The sequence below is a fragment of the Amphiura filiformis genome, chromosome 4 (assembly GCF_039555335.1).
Source record: "Amphiura filiformis chromosome 4, Afil_fr2py, whole genome shotgun sequence".
NCBI lineage: Eukaryota > Metazoa > Echinodermata > Ophiuroidea > Amphilepidida > Amphiuridae > Amphiura > Amphiura filiformis.
Window position 1 is genome coordinate 40,928,592 of NC_092631.1, and position 20,015 is coordinate 40,948,606.

A 20,015-nucleotide genomic window follows, 5' to 3' on the forward strand; every position below is an offset into this window, starting at 1 on the left:
AGCACCCACCCACTATAGAGGATTGAAGATGTCTCTTCCTACCCTTGCCAAACAGTTTCCCTGAATCTTATCCTTGGCTATTCTCGCCTCTTCTGGCGTATCAAACTTTATGATGGCATTGTTGCAGCGTTTCGATGGGAAGAACTGCAATTCGCTGAAATCTTCCAGATTGCATAAGAGAAACTCGCGAAAGTCATCTTCATCTACATCTGGATCAATGTTTCTCACATTGACTGAAGTTCCAAGACGCTGTTTTCGCCTGATGTTATCATCATTTTTCAATGGCAAAACACTACTGATGTCGCTACTAGCATCATCATTGTCATCATCATTTACATCGTTGTCGATGCCTTTAGAGCTATGTCTTAGTCTTCTACGGTTTCGGCGTCCTTTGGACATTTTAACTATAGCAACCATTTCTCCTTCGCCAAGTAAGCAGCCATCCAGGTTACTTTGTGCCGCTGTGGCCTCTTCATTGTTGGCAAAATCGAGGTTGGCTCGATTGCTAGGTGATGGTCCTTTGACAGTCGACCACTTTACATTGTTTGGTCTAATCCGCTTCCGGCGAAGAAATCGCTTGAAGTCTTCTTCATCTACAGACTCATCAATGGCGGTGACATCCACATACCACCGATTCTGGTTTGGTTTATTTTTAGACCTGTTAGAAGTTTGTTTTTGTCCATCGTGGTTGTCATTTGAACGCTGAGTGGGTTGACGGGAAGATCCTGAACTTCCTCTTCCCACACCAGTGGCTTCAGATGGCTTTGCCGGGTGATCTGCAACAGGAGGTATGGGCTTGCGTTTTGGATACGTAGCTTTAATATTGCTTCCATTCATAGCTAAAGGTTTTCCATGCAGTATACTTCTCGCACGACTACAATCCTTTGGTACGTTAAAATTGAGCAATGCGTATGTATTACCTTTTCCGTCTTTGTTGAATTCATAATTCAAGATTTTCAAGTTATCCTTCTGTTCTTGAAGAAAATTAGACAATGCCACAGGATCGATGCCTTGTTTGATTCCAGTTATTTCAAGACTACTAGATAACTGTTGGCTAGAGGTGCTTTGTGTTGAAATCGTGCTACCCACTTCACTTCTGTTATCAGCCGCTGAACCAGTCCCATTACCAGATCGTCGTTTACCACCATCATCCCACTGGTATTGTGCTTTCAGCATACTACCAGTCCCATTCGACGACTTCATGATGGCACCATGTATTGCTTTCTTGCCATTTGCTGTATCGCGAGTTGTCTCGAAATCAACAAGTGCATAAGGCTGTTGATTGTTCGATGCTCCACGAAAACTATGTCTTACATAAGGTACATTATGTTCCTTGAGGAACTGCTCAAAGGAGAACCATCTAGTTGATGAGTCAAAACCAGTAACACGCAAACACGTAGATGACGGCTTACTTTGTCCGTGGGAATTTGACTGATGGCGATTGCCGCGACTTACAGAACTTAGGCCAGACATAATACTGTCGTTGTCATCATTATCTGCAGCTGCGCCGCCAGCCATTGCATCATTTGACTGGTTTTCTTCATACATCAGAGTGCCACCTGTCTGCAGCATTCGAGACACCTTCGCTTCTGGTGTTTCTGATTCCAACATTTTTAATTGATCATGCATTTGTTTTGCTCGTGATGGTTTGTTCCCCCGTTGATTAGGGTTCTTTTGCCTCTCTCTAGTATTGCCTCCAGATGCACGCGGATTCCATTGTCCATCGGTGTTCTCATCATAGCTACGATTTTGTTTGGGTGGTTTGGCCTTTGGTGGCTGCTTACCGGATTTTTTTGGTACGTCACCAGAAGAAATATCTCCTTTTACTTTCTGAGTTCCTTTATGTTTCGGTGTCATTTCTACTTCATCATCGTGCACATGCCCTGGTCTTGGATGGCGTTGATGTGGGACAGGATTGGCAGGTGATGTGGACATTTGGCCTCGTGGCTGCTGCGGCTGGTTTGGGTCGAAACCAAATCTCGGTACATTATAATTCGGCTGTGGCGTGTAACTCGGGTTTTGTGGTGGGCCCATTTGTCTATAACCTTGGTTTGGGGGCTGTCCCATGTAATTCATGTTCAATGGAGGCCTTTGGTTTCCAGGCATAGTCGCTGGTTGTTGCATCCCATAATTAAATGGCATTGAACCTAAAAGAGGAGGTGGACCGGATTGATATTGGTATCTATTTGGCGGTTGAGTAAACATGTGCTGGTTTGGTGGACCATGGAACTGACCACCAGGTTGTTGTGGCATATATGGTTGCGCAATTCCAGGATTCATGTATCCTTGCTGACCATACGGATGCTGACCTGGCGGCATATTTGGAGGCGGAGCTTGGTACATGTACCCCTGATTGGGTAGATTAGCATGATTGCCACGTGGCGGGCCGGACATTTGTTCTGCTCCATCTTTCTCCTTTTCTTTTTTCTTTCTTTGACGAGGTTTCTGTTTTGCAGGCTTAGAATCTTTCGCCTGTTTATCCTTTGCCTCAACTTCTGGACCTCGCTGATACGGCTCATCAATCTCTTCTAATATCACCTCAGCTTCTGCACCTTCTTCGCCAATAGCACATTTGTTCAGTAGAGATTCTTCAGCTGCGAGCGCATCACCTTCACTTGAAAAATAAAGTGTAGCTTCATTAGTCTCCTCGTCGCTATCGTCATCACAGTCTTTGAAATCAATATTCGCAAACTTTACTTGCTTCTTCTTGAGGTATATTCGGAAGGTGGCAATGTCCACAGCACTATCAACTTTTCTGATCTTTAATATCAAGGAGCCACTTCTTTTAGACTTTGGCTTAATCTTTGTCTTCCTTCTAGTAGATTTTGTTTTCCCTTCCTGACGTACTTCTGCTGTAACATTGGTACTTTCCAACGTATCAGGCTTTCGTCCTTCATCACGCTTGTATTTTGACTTGGTTGAATTCTCTGACAATGGTGAACGTTGCTTTAATGGTTGATCATGTTCAGAACGGTCAAGTCGCAACTTAGAAATATTCACAATATCCTTTTCTAATACACTATCATCTTCTTCAGTATCTTCATGAATTTTTTTCATACGAACCGACGCTGAATTCTCCATCTCATCAGGGCCCTCAGAATTGGCAACAAAAGTCACCTCTATGGGTGAAAAATTGGGCCCAAGGGGAACCCGTTAAGGATGGATAAAACGTCCTCGGCGGCTTGTACAGAATCAAATGTCACCAAAGCTAAATTGGTATCACCGACCAAGTTGAAGAAAATGGTCAATAAATTTTCGTCTTCCACGTGGTCAATTTCCAGGATGATATCACGCAGCTCATCTTTGGTGACATTGGGGTTAAGGTTGCGAAGTAGCAACCGCTCACTTGCATTGCTAGCCATATTGTTTGTTCATGTTCTTTGGCAAACGTTAATCAAGTTGCACCACGTATAGCCAAGTAAAAGTAAAGTTGCACCAAGTAGCCATGTTTGTGTTGCATTACGACGTAGCACAGTGAAGTTGCACAACGTAGCCATGTTATTGTATTCCCTTTGGGCTTACATCTAATAAATGTAAAACAAAACACATGTTGCAATTTAGTATCGTAAGTACAAGTTAACATTTCATAATTTCACACTTACGTTACAGGGAGGGAGGGAGGGGGAGGGAAGGAAGGAAGGAAGGAAGGAAGGAAGGAGGGAAGGGGAGGGGTCAGCCTCCCAACAAAGGGACTTTTGTTCACACACGGGGCTGATATGTTCCTAAAATACTGAGAATAGGCTGATTTTGCATGATTTCTCATAACATCTCGGGGCAGGGTGCGAGGTCGAGAGCACCCTCCGCAGTGGCGTAACTTTGGGTCAGGGGTGCCCGGGGCGAAAGTAGTTCGGTGCCCCTGACCAACATGGTGCAGAGCTAATCAATTTTAGTAGTGAAAGCCATAGATCTACCGAATAACTTACGAAGTGTTTCAGATTAAATTTATATCATGTTTCAATGCAGTTCATGTTCATAAAACAAAATGTTTTCATATTCTCTAATGTCTTTACTTTGGAGACTCGTCACTAGCTGCAGTGACGTAGCATATGGCGCCCAGGGGCAAGAATACAAAATACCCCCTCTTCCTAACAGATTGCCAACAATTGCGTGCGGGCGCGCGAAAATGTGCATAAATACCACTAATTTGGTATTTAATCAAGTTGAATTTAGGTCTTTAAAATGACAATTTATATGTTGCAATGCGCGCGAAGCGCGGGAAAAATTTTGTGTTGAAGGGGCACCCAAATGAAGAGTAATTCAATGCATGGTGGGTAAAGGTTTCCACTTCTTTCCTATAACAAAGTACTATCGTGTCAAAGGCTATCCAGGCTTGGGTGCCCCTTAGCCCGGGTGCCCGGGGGCACGCCCCCCAGAGCCCATAGGAGTTACGCCACTGACCCTCCGCACCTTACGCCTCTGTTATTGGTGTCATAAAACTGGTACAAAGCCGAGGGTTTTGGGGTTTATAACAAGTGGACTTTAAGGATGGGTATGAACGTTTGGACAGTATTTATTGTGGGACATTAGAGCACGTCAGACATATCGAATTGCATTCTGTATACGAAGAATGTCCTTCTGGTATCAAGTAATTTGGATTTTTGAAATTCGCAATGTAATACACATTTATGGCAAATGATTAAAATTGATATTTTGATATTTAACAGTAAGCCGACGATCAATTGAAAATTTTGACCTTTCGTTTTGAAGATGTGGATTTTTTCCCAAAACACACAAAAAATTAGGTCTTTTTGAAAAAAAAAAATCAATATCTTCAATATGAAAGGTCAAAATTTTCAATTGATCGTCGGCTTTTCCTCTTACACTTTAAGAATATATCATTAGATTTATAAGATTTACTTCGAGGACTGTTGTATATCAAAAATGTGAAAAATATCAAATTTTAATAATTTGTCATAAAACTTGTATTATATCGTGAATTTCAAAAAATGAAAATTATTTGATATCAGAAAGACATATTTCGTATTTAGAATGCAATTCAATATGTCTGATGTGCTCTCATGTCCCACAAAAAATACTGTCGAAACGCTCAAAACGCTCATTCCATCCCTTAATATCAATGAATTTCCTGGGTAAAACAAACAACAACCAATTCCTTTGAAAAGAGGTTATAAACCGGGTTAAACGTGTTTTGATGTTGGTCAAAATGGTTTAATGACATTGTGTGGGGTTATTTAAAGGTCATGAACACGTTTTAAAAACGTTTTATATGATAAAAGACTATAACATCTATAATTGTTGGCAATCATTTTTGCAAAATATTTTTGTCAGCACCAGTATAAAATTTATATTTAAGGATGGCGCTATAACGATTGAAGAAGATGGGCCTTGGATGGGTGTGTGTCGGGAGGTGAGGTAGATTATATACCAGCTATTATACCTTATATAACGGGGTTATGTTAGAATGTTTTGCAGCACGTTTAAAAAATGTTTTTGAATGTTATTAAAACATTTTAGAAGAGTAACATGAGAAACATACATGGAACATTAATGAGTTATTTTATACCCTTTATATAACCCGACATTCAAACGTTTCCTGTCAAACTTGTGTGCTGGGTCAGAGAAGATTTTTGTATTTCCCACTATGCATCAATTCTGATTGACAACATGAATCGATACGACGGTAGTGAGAAAATGTACCTTATTGAACACAGTAGCCTATATACAGGGTGTCGCAAAAATACAGAACCCTCATAACGCCCCCTTTTCCTCCTATTTTTGAAAAGTTGATAAAATATATTTTGGTATGTAAAGAAACCTTTATTCGTCAGTTTTAATAAACCGAAAAAAAATTTCAATCGGCTCACTACTTTTGAAGATATGCTCTTTTAAAGAAATGTACCCGTTTTTCATTCAGTCCACGGGGAGGTTTGGCTACTTCAAAGATTGAAAAGGAGTACACGTACCATGCATGAATATCAAACGGCTTCAAATAACAAACTTTATTTAGGGAATGGGCTTTACAGGTGTGGTTTTGGGCTATGGATTTTGTTAAGTGTCATTAACTTGTCGATGTCGGCAAAATGGATGTGGAATGGGACTTCTCTTGCTATACTTGCAATAATTACTTATTTTTTTCTTGGTTATTCATGCCTATTTGTTTTATTACTTTTCTTACTTTCCCATTTTGTTGTTTCTTACTTTTTATTTACAACATAAGTCAGGGCGCAATGAGGGTTCTGGTTTGTTTGTTGTTGTTGTTGTTGTTGGTTGTTGTTGGGGTTTTTTTTGGGGGGGGAGGGGCACCCAGTATATCCAGATCTTGTAAATGATGTTTATTTCATGATTATTGAGCTATGTTTTGCCAGTCTATTCGTAATATATTTATATTGATGAAATGAGGTGATGATGATGTATCATTATGCAAATGATTCTGGGATGGAGGGCAAGATATATTCTCTGCTGCTGGGTACCAATACTAAAACGGGTCATTATAAGAATCAATATTTAAATTGTTTAGGCATCAACTATTGCGCGAGAACAGTTACCAAATATAAATTTGGAATTTTTTTTTTTTATTGAATACTCTTATCATAAATTATGGCCAAAGGTTGTGCAGATATCATCTAATCATTGCTAATGCAAATACATATCCATATCTACAATTATCTAGTTGCATGATCCGTCTACACGTTACTTACAATATGTCATCTGAGTTCAACAAACACTAACATGGGATTTTGAGTAGAACAATTTCTGCACTTTATGAATATTAGTGGTTTTATGAGTTAGTGAGGACAAATCATTTTGGTCATCATCCGGTTTCACACTGTAAGAAGACTTGGTTAGGGGCTGTGCAATAATTATGTATAGGCCTATCCCGGGTGGTGAATTCTCAAAGTGGTCTGCCAAAATCGCTTGCCCCCCTTTTCGACGTTAAAAAATCTTTGGCCCCCCCCTTCGACGTGCCAAAAACCTCCCCGGCCCCCCTTCACTGTGCCAACAAATCTTTGCCCCCCCCTTACACACTATAGATTTTGGGGAACCCTAATTTATAACCTTAAATTGTCTTATCATATAATGCGAGTGTAGCGAGCAGGAAATTTTGCATTTTATATTTGAACGTGTTCCTAATGTTTTCCTACACCTTTTTAGGGCGTAATATAGAAACGATGTCCAAAATATCTGTGCCAAAAATCGCTTGCCCCCCCTTTCGACCTGCCACATAATTATTGCACCACCCTTAAGATCCTGTTGGGTAAAATCTCTGAATAAAAGATTTTGCCCATCATTCTGTAAATTGCACCCAACATTGGGTTATTTCAGTAGTTAAATTTACCCCTTGTTGAGTAAAAGTGCCATTTTGCCCAACCGTTGGGTAGCATATGAACAACCCTCATGGGTTAAAGTTTTTAACCCAATTGGTTTTATATCCAGCAGGGCGTAACCAGACCTGACCTTCCGGGGGCAAGATTGAAAAATTTCCCAATTGTTGACCAAAAGTCGCTTCGCGGCTGGCCGCGAAGCGTTAAACGGGTGGGGTCCAGGGGCCCGCCTTAGGGGCCCTGGTGGGGTCCAGGGGCAAAGCCCCGGTGGGGGTCAAGGGGGCGGAGCGCCCTGAAGCTCCTGGTTTTTGGCATATTAGAAGCTAAAAAAGCAGTGTTTCAGAGTACAAATTTCAAATTCCCTCTTTCTTTCCCTTTCTCTTCTCCCTTCCCTTTTTCTCATCTCCCTTCCCCTTTTTTCCCTCTTTTTTTCTTTTCTTCTTTCCCCTTTCTCTTCTTCCCTCTTTTCCCCCTTTTTCTCTTCTCCTTCCTTTTTCTTCCCTCTTTTCTCTCCTTCCCCCTTTTCCCTTCCCAATTTTTTGCTCTTCTTCCCAGTTTTTTTTTGTCCGGGGGCCCGCCACCCCACTGGTTACGCCACTGATACCCAGTGTTCTAACAGTGCATACTGTTACCAAGACCACAATGATCCATTTATTGGGATTGTATAAGCTATAGGCCTAATTATGATTTAGGCTGATTTAGTATTTTATCATGCGTCAGAATGAGCTTGCAAAAACATGAAAAGTTATCAGATCATCAATTTTGCAAAACAGCTGTTTTGTAAAAATGTAAAAAGATAAAAGGCATTTCGTTTGTTTGCCCTATCTTCTCATTGAGAAGTTAGGGCAAAAAGAGAAGTTCTCAAAATCAGCAAGGCAAAATACCATACTATCAAATTGGATTATCCAGGCCCGTAGCCAGGGGGGGGGGGTGCGCACCCCCCAAGAAATGCCAATGACCCAAAAAGTCCCATTTGCGAGCGTAGCGAGTGAAAAAATAGAGGTTTTTAATGCCTTTTTGGTCCAAAAATGTCCAAATCTGCCCCCACCAGTCCAACAAGGTCCAAATTTTGAAAAAAGTCCACTTTTTCAAAATCAGCACCCCCCCAAATAAATCCTGGCTACGGGCCTGGATATATCATAATATAAAATACATGTACTATACATGGTATAAAAATTGAAGTATTACAAAATGGTCGTAGATACATCTTCTACGATATATTGGTATAAATGAATTGTTTAATATAAAAATATTAACAGTGTGGATTGACCAAATTCAGAATGGTATAATAACTGAAGTATTACAAAATGGTCGCAGATACATCTTCTACGATATATTTGTCTAATGAATTGTTTAATATAAAAATATTAACAGTGTGGATTTACCAAATTCAGAATCAAAACATAACTAAAACTATTACCACTGACTATTGGGTAACTTAGTCACATTATATTTGAAGCTTTGCAACTTACACCTAATTGGAATCAGCCAAATGTTGTCACTTTTGTATTTAAAAACCCAAACCCCAAGAGACGCATGGTTAAACGGTCGAGATAGTAAAGCCTATATACTCATTTTACCCTATTATTTCGCTTAAAATTGATAGAAACACTGAAAGTTGTTAATACTGTTATGTTACAATTTTTGTTAAGGTGGTACTACCACCCTTTATAAATTTGTGACTATTTTTGCATTTTTCTCAAAAAAAGAATACCACATTGGTAACAAAAGTTATGTATATTATAGGGGCAAGGAATCCAGTTACTACATGTACACTGGAATTTCAGTGACTCAAGACAAGCGATACGTTATATCTAGGAACCGTTTTTTTTCAGTCTTTTTTATTTTGACCAACTTCACCAAAAATATTTGAAATTTGGGTGAAAATTAGGGTTTTTTATGATTTTTTTTTGAAAATTGAACCATTTTTGGTGCCAATTTCTCAAAGTTGTTCCAAATTCAAATAAAAAATGGTTCCTAGATATTTTATCTAATTTTTAAGAACTAAAAAGAACATTTTGGCCCAATAATTATTTTGTTACATTGAGCCAAAAAGTAGTGGGCCAAAAAAAACATTTTTGGCCAAAATGAGCATTTTGGCCCAAATTTGATCTTGCAGATGAATTGATAAAGTCTTTGCCATTCTAAATATGGATATACTTTTATGTACTTTAGAGTTAGACCAACATTTTGCAGTTATGAGGCCCAAAAGTTTCCATAATTCCAGGGTCAAGAGCAATAATTATGAGCCCTGGGGGAGGGTAAAATTGGGGGAGGGTAAAATTGGGGGGGGGGGGGGCGGCAAAGACATTTTTGGGGGGCCGAAGGTGGGCAAGCAATATTTGGCCAGCCAAGATGGGGGGGGCAAACAATTTTTGGCACACATTCATTCGGGCGCCTTTGAATAAAATGCTTTAAATCAAAATTTTGGCAGGCCGTTTGGAAATTTTGCCACCCCCGCCCGGTCTCATAATTATTGCACAGCCCCTAACGACTTTATGTCGATCTTTGCCTGTTGACCGCTGAATTCAATTTAGGTGCAATTTGGGACATGTTTAAACATAAAAATGAAAAAAAATCATGTTTGGAAAAAATTAACCAATTTCATATTATTTCAATTTCAAGTACATTACTTAAAATAAAAGTAACCCCATGATCGAGCGTTCCAAAAATCGCAAGTTGCTCCCCCCCCCTCCACTTTTTGCCAAAAAATTGTACCCCCCCCCAAAAAAAAAACCCACAAAATTTTGCCCTGTAAAATCGTTTGCTCCAGCCACCTGGCCCAGCTAGGATGGGAGACTGGGACAGATGATTATTGCACAGCCCCTTAGGGACCGCTCATTATTTAAAGGGGAGGGTGGGGCAGGAAAAATGTAGGGGGGGGGGGCTATGTGATTTTCACTTTAACAAACAGGGGGGGTTATGTAATTTTATTTTTCCTGATAGGGGGGTCATGTGAAATTTAATAATTATTCACTATGACCAAGTAGGCCTATCATGGATAGCCTTGTGATGTATCTCTCTCTCTCTCTCTCTCTCTCTCTCTCTCTCTCTCTCTCTCTCTCTCTCTCTCTCTCTCTCTCTATAGCAACCATACATAATTATCTCATATTTGGCCATTTTAGCCACAAGTGTCAATTTTTTCGCACTTCGCACGAATTTATTCCACTTTTGCACCATATTTGAGTTTAGCTTCAATATGACAACATTTTTTGTGCACTTCAGGCAAGATTTGTACCATAAAAATTATTTTGTCCCCAAATGGTGCTGGATTCACATAATACTTCAAGAAATGTTTCCGACCCCTTCCCCCTCATATGTCAAAATGAAATCTATGCCACTGTTCATCAGCACCAATTGAGATTAGCCATAGGGCAGGGTGGTAAGTCAGTCCCTCGCCCCTGCTCAGTCGACAGATATATTGTGACAAAACTTACGATTTGCATCTTCATTTTGGTCTATTTTAGACCCAAAGTAACCCCATTTTGGCCCATTTAGATATAAAATGCCAAATTGAGCGCTTCAGGCGCATGTATCTCAGGAAAACCTTTCCGAGAGTAGATCTGCAAGATGTGCTCTTGTAAATTCTTTCTTTTTTTTCATCTTGAACTTGAACACGAATCTCAAAAATGAAGAGTTATAATTCCATCCTTTCTATAATGTAATTCATAAATAATATGAGTGCTAGGGTACCGGTAGCTCCTCTGATGCCTGGAAAAAGCATAAAACTTGTATACTGGATCAAAATACTGGGCCTAAATTAACCAAAAGTTGTAAAGCCCTATGCAACTTCCTTTGGCAAGATTGTCCTCAATTTTGTTCATTTTAGCATTGAAATTGCAATTTTTTTCACACGCTTCGAGCACATTTGTCCTGGTAAGTGGGACGATAAGTGGGACGATTGGGAAATTTTGCCTGTGGCTTGGTGACTCCAATACATCCCTCTTTGAATTTTAGCATTGAAATAGCAAATTTTTTTTTTTTTTGCACACACTTTATCAAATTGTTGTCCCTATACTCAATTACTCATGATAACTGAATATGTAGGTATGCCAGGTGAATTCAAATTTGCCATCAAACTGTATCATTTTATGTATCAAATTAAAGCCCTTGAGTAAAAAAGCCAAAACTGAAAACCTTTTGTCATAGCACTTTCCGTAGCAAAGTTACATCTTGTCAAAGATTGACTTTCATCAAAAAGATTCAGCTAACAAAACATCATTTCGGTGGTGTTTCTAGATCTTAGTCTCATGATGATAGCAGCTTTTCTATGTGGAACTGCTATCAAAATCCCTCTAAAATTCCATGTGCGAGTGTCTCATCACCATAAAAAATCATATATTTGGGTCAAGTGAAGTATCTATAAACAACATATTTATGTAGGTTTCCTTGACCTACCTGTTCTTCGGAGCCTCATGGGTGACATGTAACAAATATTTTTTTGAAAATTATCCCGAGATAATCATGTTATCTTGGGATAATTATCCCGAGATAATCATGTTATCCCGAGATAATCAGGTTATCTCGGGATAATTATCCCAGATAATCATGTTATCCCGAGATAATCAGGTTATCTCGGGATAATTATCCCGAGATAATCAGGTTATCCCGGGATAATCATGTTATCTCGGGATAATTATCCCAAGATAATCATGTTATCCCAGGATAATCAGGTTATCTCGGGATAATTAGCCCGAGATAATCATATTATCCTGGATAATCAGGTTATCTCGGGATAATTATCCCGAGATAATCATGTTATCCCGGATAATCAGGTTATCTCGTGGTTGTGTAATTTAAAAATGCTGCTAGGGGGTTGTGTAACTTTATGAACTCAATTTGAAATCCTCCCACCTCCTCCCTTTAAATAATGAAGCGGTCCTTAATAATCTTACGATTATTGTAGGCCTATATTAAAGGAGGATTTACGTGATCCTAGCATCCTCTCTTTATGACATTTTCAGTAGATATCCATGCTTATTTCCAAAATTTCAGTTGATTCCGATTTTATGCGTTTGTGAGTTATGCATGATTATGTGTATTACACTGCTCCAGACAATGTGTTGTATTTCGTTCAGCTGGTGCCCCAGAGCGAAATTCAAATTCTAGTATTTTTGCTAAAGCAATTAATCTGCAAGAAATATATCCAGATTTAATCATGTTCACATCACACTATAGGTGGCGCCTATTAAGCCATAGGGAAGTGCTATACGAAAAATCAGGTTACCAATTATCAATGGAAAAAAATATAAAAATTTTTTGCTAAGTGATGTTGACTTATGTTGCTAAATAATGGATTCTATAATATATCTGCAAATATTTAATGTGCACATCCCGAAAACAGCTTTCTTGGTATCCAGTGGTGTAAAAATCTCACTTTTTTTGGGAAAAGTGGGGGATTGATGAGGTAATTTGATGGATCACAAAATGCCCGTACTTTAAAGCTGCATATCAAAAGGTTAAAATTATTAAAAGGCTACAATCACGGGCCATATTTTTCTTCCTACACGGCCTACATGATATTTCTTAATTCATACATATTGTGGAACAAAAGAACATTTCAATAATAGCCAGACATAATATGTCCTACCATGGTCCTACCTTGCAGTTTGCAATGCTGCATGCTGATGCTGTTGTTGTCGGTAACTGCTGAGCCTTAGCTGGTACTGGTAGTGGTAGACATAATTTTGCAGATCTTTCACAAGTTGCACTTTTAGCATGTAGCCCCATGTAGCACGATATGTCAGGCTCGACACGTAGTGCTTGATGAAGCGGTTAACATTGAATTATGCACGAACTATATGATAAATTATCTTTAAATTAAAGCATTTCGAAATTTCCCAAATATTATTGCATGAAATTGCTCGAATTGTACAGGACTAGTTTTTCCGGTTTCCCAAGTCATGACGTCATAATGTCATTCCAACTCGTTCAATCACTCGCATACCGCTATAGATATAGCGATACGATTGTGTACTCTACCATTAGATCGTGTAACACAACATGCGTGTAAGAGACGTACTGATTGAAATTCCCTAGTCGTCGTAATCGTGGTAATAGTCAGATGGTAATATAATAAAATTGATTAGTACTAGTAGTAGATTAAGATTTATATAGTAGAGCAGCCAAATCTGCTTGTGCTCAGTTTTTCGTGTGACATTTTTAGACAAAGGTGACAGCCCCGGGGGTAAACAGCCATGTAAAAATGTATCTATTCACTATAATCTTTTATTTTACTCGGCTGTCATTAAAAAGTGACCTTAGCTGAGATATTTGTGTTGTAATGCAGTGGTGTAGCGTCATAGGGGCACGGGGTGTGTGTGTGTGGGGGGAGGGGGTGTCAATCGATCGCAAAATTTCGAAAATCCCACACACGCTACGGCCATAGTTTTGCTTTTGCAACCTTTTTCTGCCGAAAGCAGTATGTATTCGAATTGGAACATGAAACACGATTATTGGGCGAAATAATGGCCGGATTGCCATGACAAATCATTCTGTCAAGTACATTTGGGCTACGTTTTCCATGTTGCCACGAAGTTCTTACAGTACAAAATGCTCAATGAGTCTGCATTTCGGGCTAATGAATTATGCATTAGAAAATAAAAAGAAAGGGACGGTCATAAATTCTTTATACGGGGTTGTAGTAAAATGTTTGCCTTGAAGAGTGATTATAAAAATGTTTGACTTGATTCTGGACTTTGAAAAGAATATAAAGCTTTGAATGTGTAAAGTTTTTATTGTTTTAAAGAAGTTAATCTGAAATAAGGTATCTGTGAAGGATTTTAGGGATATTTAAAGGGCCTGCACCCCCCGTCTTACAAAAATGTCGAATTTTTTGTGAACGGTAGCTAAATAGTTCAGCCTGAGATATTTAGGGAGATCGGGGCAAAATGGAACACGGGGCAAAGCGGAATCATCAGTCGGCTGCGGAGCAGGTGACTACAAGTTCATATCGTTGGCTGCATCCTTTTTTGTACTTTGCTTAACCCTCTATCTTTTTTTAACCAAATATCCCACAGAGTCGTGCGATATGTCAAACTTTTCCTCTGGTCATAAAGAACAAAAAAGTCAGTGGTCACATCTCTGTAGGATCATTGGTTGATGAGATATAGTCACTTTTTCTACTTTGTGCATTTAACCCTCTATCTTGTTAACCAAATATACCACAGAGTCGTGCGATATGTCATACTTTTCCTCTGGTCATAAGGAACAAAAAAGTCAGTGGTCGCATATCTATAGGATCATTGGTTAACGAGATATAGTCACTTTTTCTACTTTGTGCATTTAACCCTCTATCTTTTTAACCAAATATACCACAGAGTCGTGCGATATGTCAAACTTTTCCTCTGGTCATAAGGAACAAAAAGTCAGTGGTCGCATTTCTGTAGGATCATTGGTTTATGAGATATAGCCACTTTTTTCTACTTTGTGCATTTAGCCCTCTATCTTTTTAACCAAATATACCACAGAGTCGTGCGATATGTCATACTTTTCCTCTGGTCATAAGGAACAAAAAAGTCAGTGGTCGCATATCTGTAGGATCATTGGTTAACGAGATATAGTCACTTTTTCTACTTTGTGCATTTAACCTCTATTTTTAACCAAATATACCACAGAGTCGTGCGATATGTCAAACTTTCCTCTGGTCATAAGGAACAAAAAAGTCAGTGGTCGCATTTCTGTAGGATCATTGGTTTATGAGATATAGTCACTTTTTTCTACTTTGTGCATTTAGCCCTCTATCTTTTTAACCAAATATCCCACAGAGTCGTGCGATATGTCAAACTTTTCCTCTGGTCATAAGGAACAAAAAGTCAGTGGTCACATCTCTGTAGGATCATTGGTTAATGAGATATAGTCACTTTTTTTTTGTACTTTGTGTACTTAACCCTCTATCTTTTTAACCAAATATCCCACAGAGTCGTGCGATATGTCAAACTTTTCCTCTGGTCATAAGGAACAAAAAGTCAGTGGTCACATCTCTGTAGGATCATTGGTTAATGAGATATAGTCACTTTTTTCTACTTTGTGTACTTAACCCTCTATCTTTTTAACCAAATATCCCACAGAGTCGTGCGATATGTCAAACTTTTCCTCTGGCCATAAGGAACAAATAAGTCAGCGGTGGCATATCTGTAGGATCATTGGTTAATGAGATAGAGCTGTTACACTTTTCCAATTTTGTGCATTTAACCCTCTATCTTTTTAACCAAATATTCTAGAGAGTCGTGCGATATGTCAAACTTTTCGTCTGGTCATAAGGAACAAAAAATTCAGTGGTCGCGTATCTGTACGATCATTGGTTAATGAGATATAGTCACTTATTGTACTTTGTGCACTTAACTCTGTATCTTTTAATCAAATATCCTAAAGAGACGTGTACTCAACTTTTCCTCCGGTCATAAGGAACAAAAAAGGTTGATTGGCGCGAGGTTCATATTGGTGCGTATGCACCAAATATGTATCTTGTAAACCTTACGTTTTGCCTTGCTTGCTCGTAATCCTGTTTGGGCTGGACAAAAAATATGTTCCACTTTCCCCGATCTCCCCTAGGTAATATCAGGGTTGCACTTCCCTGGTAATATTCGTCTTAAGCTTACTGATTTTCTTTATTTTATTACTAGTATATTGTGAAAAACCATGTAGCTGTGGTGTTAGCTCAATATGCTAGGAAAATATTATAACCGATGACCCCATGTTGAATTTGGCTAAATCAGCTGTATTTTTGCTGATAAAATAGCACGTACTCGATCGACATCCGCCATCTTGTATTTAAAATGCCTAGCAACTGTCACTCAAACTTACGATGTGTCAACTGCCGTTCACTTTTATACAGGGGATTGAATACGAGTGTCACGGCCTGGGGTTTAGTGTGCATTCAAATCCTTACTAGCCGTCGGAAATGACTGCAAATTACACATTTGTAATCATTTTGACCACAAAATATGATGTGAAACACAGGTAAGCAATGAGAACAAATCCTACATTTGAAATTTGTAGAGCTTACTACAACCTGAGACTAGCATTGACTAGTCTCAGCTGCATGTACTTTCATCTGAATTCCTACTGACTGAAGACAGCCTGAAGACATAATCATAATTCATATACATGTCAGATGTATAATTGTATTGGCAAATATCCACAAAAGCGTTCATTATCAATTTATTTTGATAAATTGTCACATTTTATGCCATGTATTATATTCTTAAAACTAACGGTGGATTTGTAACAATTTGTCGCAATAAATGACGTTCATGATGAAACGGTGGGCCAAAATGGGTTATAAAAAATTATTTGGTAATATGCACCACGAATGGTCAAATTAATAGAAAAATACCTGTGATATATTTATCTGTACACATTGTCGCACTCCGAGTGACATATGGTATATTTGCAACCCTGTCGTGGATTTGCGAACAATTTGTCGACATAAATAACGTTCAGGGAGAAACGCGGTCGCCCAAAATGCATTATTTTTGGTAATATGCAGACGAATGGCCAAATTAATAGAAAAATACCTGTGATAAATTTATCTGTACACATTGTCGCACTCCGAGTGACATATGGTATATTTGCAACCCTGCTGTGGATTTGCGAACAATTTGTTGACATAAATGACTCTTGCGCAGAACTTATTAGACAACAAGCTTTTATTTTGCCTAGGCCTGTCCTCCATGCTAGGCAGGGTCTTAGGCAGGATCAGAAGGTTTGGGTGTGTAAATTTAAAAAACTGGGGGTGTAAATTGAAAATATATGTACAAAGTGGGCAAAAACTGGGTGGGTATATTCCCGCATTAAATACATCAGAATTATTACCATTGCAAGATGGCTTAAATAAAGCTAGTTCACCACGTAAACTTGTATGGCTCAAAATTGGGACCGCTCGCCATTAAGTTTACTGTCATTGCGTATTTTGAAATTGTTGACGTTTTAATGATCCCCGATTTCCGGTTGATTATTTTAGCTGTGTCACGTCACGCGCATGACGCTGGTGGTAACCAGCCTAGCCTAACTTCAAAAAAAAAAAATACGATCGCCGATATCGATGTGATGGATGTGATGTGGGACTTGCATAGGATTATTAATACAGAGATATTTCTTGCCAAAATTTGACCATTTGTAGGCAAGTTGGCCTTACTTTCTGCGTTGTGTGAAAAAGGACAGTCTTAAGTATACGCGCAACGCTTTTGATGTTTTGGGAGACAGTGAGGGATCCGAAACAGCGGGTGGCGGAGCTTATTCTTGACTGTTTAATATTCATTCAATACGCTGCCTTACGGTAATAGTCTTATACGATGGACAGATAGTATCAGTTTGTGAATATGAGGACATCGTATAAGTTCCTTGTACTAGGCTTAAAGCTAGCATTTCAAGTATCTCTTATGGCAAATAACAGATGGTGCCCGCTGGAATCTCTTGAGGCATTGTCTTTTTTAAAGACATTTCTTGTTTTAATACCGAAACTGTCTATATTAAAATAGCTATAGCCTGGCTGACAGTGATAGGCCTATGATCATTGTTTTGGTGTCCATAGTTTGATGTAAAATTGGATCGATTGAGCCCATATTTATTGGTCGGGCTATCGGAGTTTTAAAATATTGGACGAGACGTAAATATTTTAAAACTCATAGCGCGATCAATAAATATTGGGCGTAAAGCATCCAATTTTATCATCAGTATTATGTGTTGGATGGCGGCGCCAGGAATTTTTCGGGGGGATTGGGCATTGAGGTGACAAAGGGAATTTCGGGGAGGGGGGATCGGGGGGATGAATCCAAGTGTGTGATAATATTGATCCAAAACATAATAATAATAAAATTGATGCTTTTCGCCCAATATTTATTGGAAGTTAAATATTTTAAAACTCCTATTTCGACCAATAGGCTAAATATCGGCTTAATCGATCTAATGTTGTATCAAAATTGCCGCAAAAAGTGAAAGTTTCGTAATTATGGGTTTTACGGGAGGGGGGGGAAGAGTTCTGTCTGGGGACATTTGCCCCTGGTGCCCCTGTGGCGCCACCACTGATTTTCATACACTTGGATTCATCAAAACATAATAATGAATTGAGTAGGCCTAAACATGGTAAAATTGGGTTTTATCTGTTACTGGTTAGTGTTGCAGGTTGCATAATATTAAATTAAAATACTCATATAAAACAGTAAAAACGATTCACTTTTTTTTCACACAAATTGGCTATTGAGTACAGCCCCAATAGGGCATTTACGACTAATGTATGAGAAGATTATAAGATAACTTGAATAATTCTGTGGATAATAACAAGAACTGACATTCTGACTTTCAAAAATTCCTTTAAAAGGAAAGTGCGAATAAGGCGACGAAAAAAACCCTTTCAAGTCGGTCGGTCGGTCGGGCTTTTTTTTTTTTTTTTGAAATGACCCAAAAAATATCACCAAAATCTATGATATTTGCAATGTGGGAAAATACACACAAAAATGTTCATGAAATTGTCGAAATTTGGGTCGTTTGTACAGGAATTTTTTCCCAATTTGTTCAAAATCTGGGTCGGTCGGGCCCGTAGAACAGGGTTTTCTTTGTTAGGAATAATATCCAAATGCATGTAATGAAAATGACCCATAGTATTGGGATTATAAGAATGGCTGGATTATGTCAATATGCGTTTGCTCTATTAAACGGATTTATGCTAAATATGCATTGTTATTTGAAAAACAGTTTTATGATAATAATACAGAAAAGAAAAGTTTAAGATTTACAATGTAAAAATGTTAATATAGGTTTTCCCAGAGTAATTCGCACTTGTGTCATTGTGATTTTCGTACAAAAGACATTTCAATTTCGTCCCGAAAAATCTTCGAGCCAAAAACTACAGTTCAATTTCACTATTGTGCCATTAGATTTCAACATTGTAGCATTATATGTCGTGTTTGTGTCATTGATTTTCGTCAAATTGCAGGTAAAATTCGTCTGAAAATACGTAGCGATCCCTTTCGCAAAAACAAATTCGTCATTTGTTATTGAAATTCATTATCGTTTCATTTAATTTCGTTTCATATAGGCCTACAGCCCTATGTTAATCGTGCGTTCATTTTTGGGGTTTCTTTTTGGTCTGTTTTGTTTTAAATATTTTTAAATATATTTTATCTTTTACTTATGCTTATGAGCTCATATATGTAGGCTTTAATTTTTTACCTTTTTTAATCCAATTGTTACAAAATAAACATGTTAAAGATTATTCCAAAACATTTTTAAAGTAACTTTATTTTTCTTGTGGAGATTATTCTTGATTGTTTTATTGAATGTAATTCTGTTCTGTCGCTCTTTCTTTCTTTGGTATATCATACAAGGCCTATAGGCAATTTTTTAGGCAACCTTTTAGATACTTTATGCTCCCGCTTTAAAACACATTCAAAGTGTATTTTTTTTAAATTCCAGGCTACATTCTCTCATTGCCAAATGAATATATCAACTTTTATACGTATATGGGACAGCTGTGAAAAAACTCGTGCTAGAGCGGAGGACATGCTAAAAAATCACTCATTTGTATTTTGATGGTGTCCTAAAACAATATATAAAAGCAATAAAACAAACAAACAAACAAAAACATCAACATGCAATAAAAAAAATCAACGAATATGCGCAAAAGAGATCTAAAATGTAGGTCTTATTTCCCTCAAAAAAGTAACACATTTGGCCAAAAACAGGTTTTCTAAGAATGTGTAGGATAAACATTCAAGACGACTTGATTTAAAG

General features: G+C 38.3%; 1 protein-coding gene across 1 annotated transcript; it reads right to left on the bottom strand.

The window, feature by feature from the left end:
• Positions 1-12: 12 nt before the first annotated feature.
• Positions 13-13,152, bottom strand: LOC140150899 (uncharacterized). The gene is made up of 2 exons (XM_072173060.1): positions 12,885-13,152; positions 13-3,524 (listed from the first exon to the last, which is right to left on the bottom strand). Exon 2 carries the CDS (start codon positions 3,079-3,081, stop codon positions 13-15), a length of 3,069 nt encoding a protein of 1,022 aa, XP_072029161.1. The 5' UTR covers positions 3,082-3,524; positions 12,885-13,152.
• Between the last annotated feature and the right edge of the window lie 6,863 nt (positions 13,153-20,015).

What these genes read in the sequence shown, in the direction of transcription:
- LOC140150899 (XM_072173060.1), bottom strand. Translation starts at nt 3,081, where the DNA reads ATGGAGAATTCAGCGTCGGTTCGTATGAAAAAAATTCATGAAGATACT.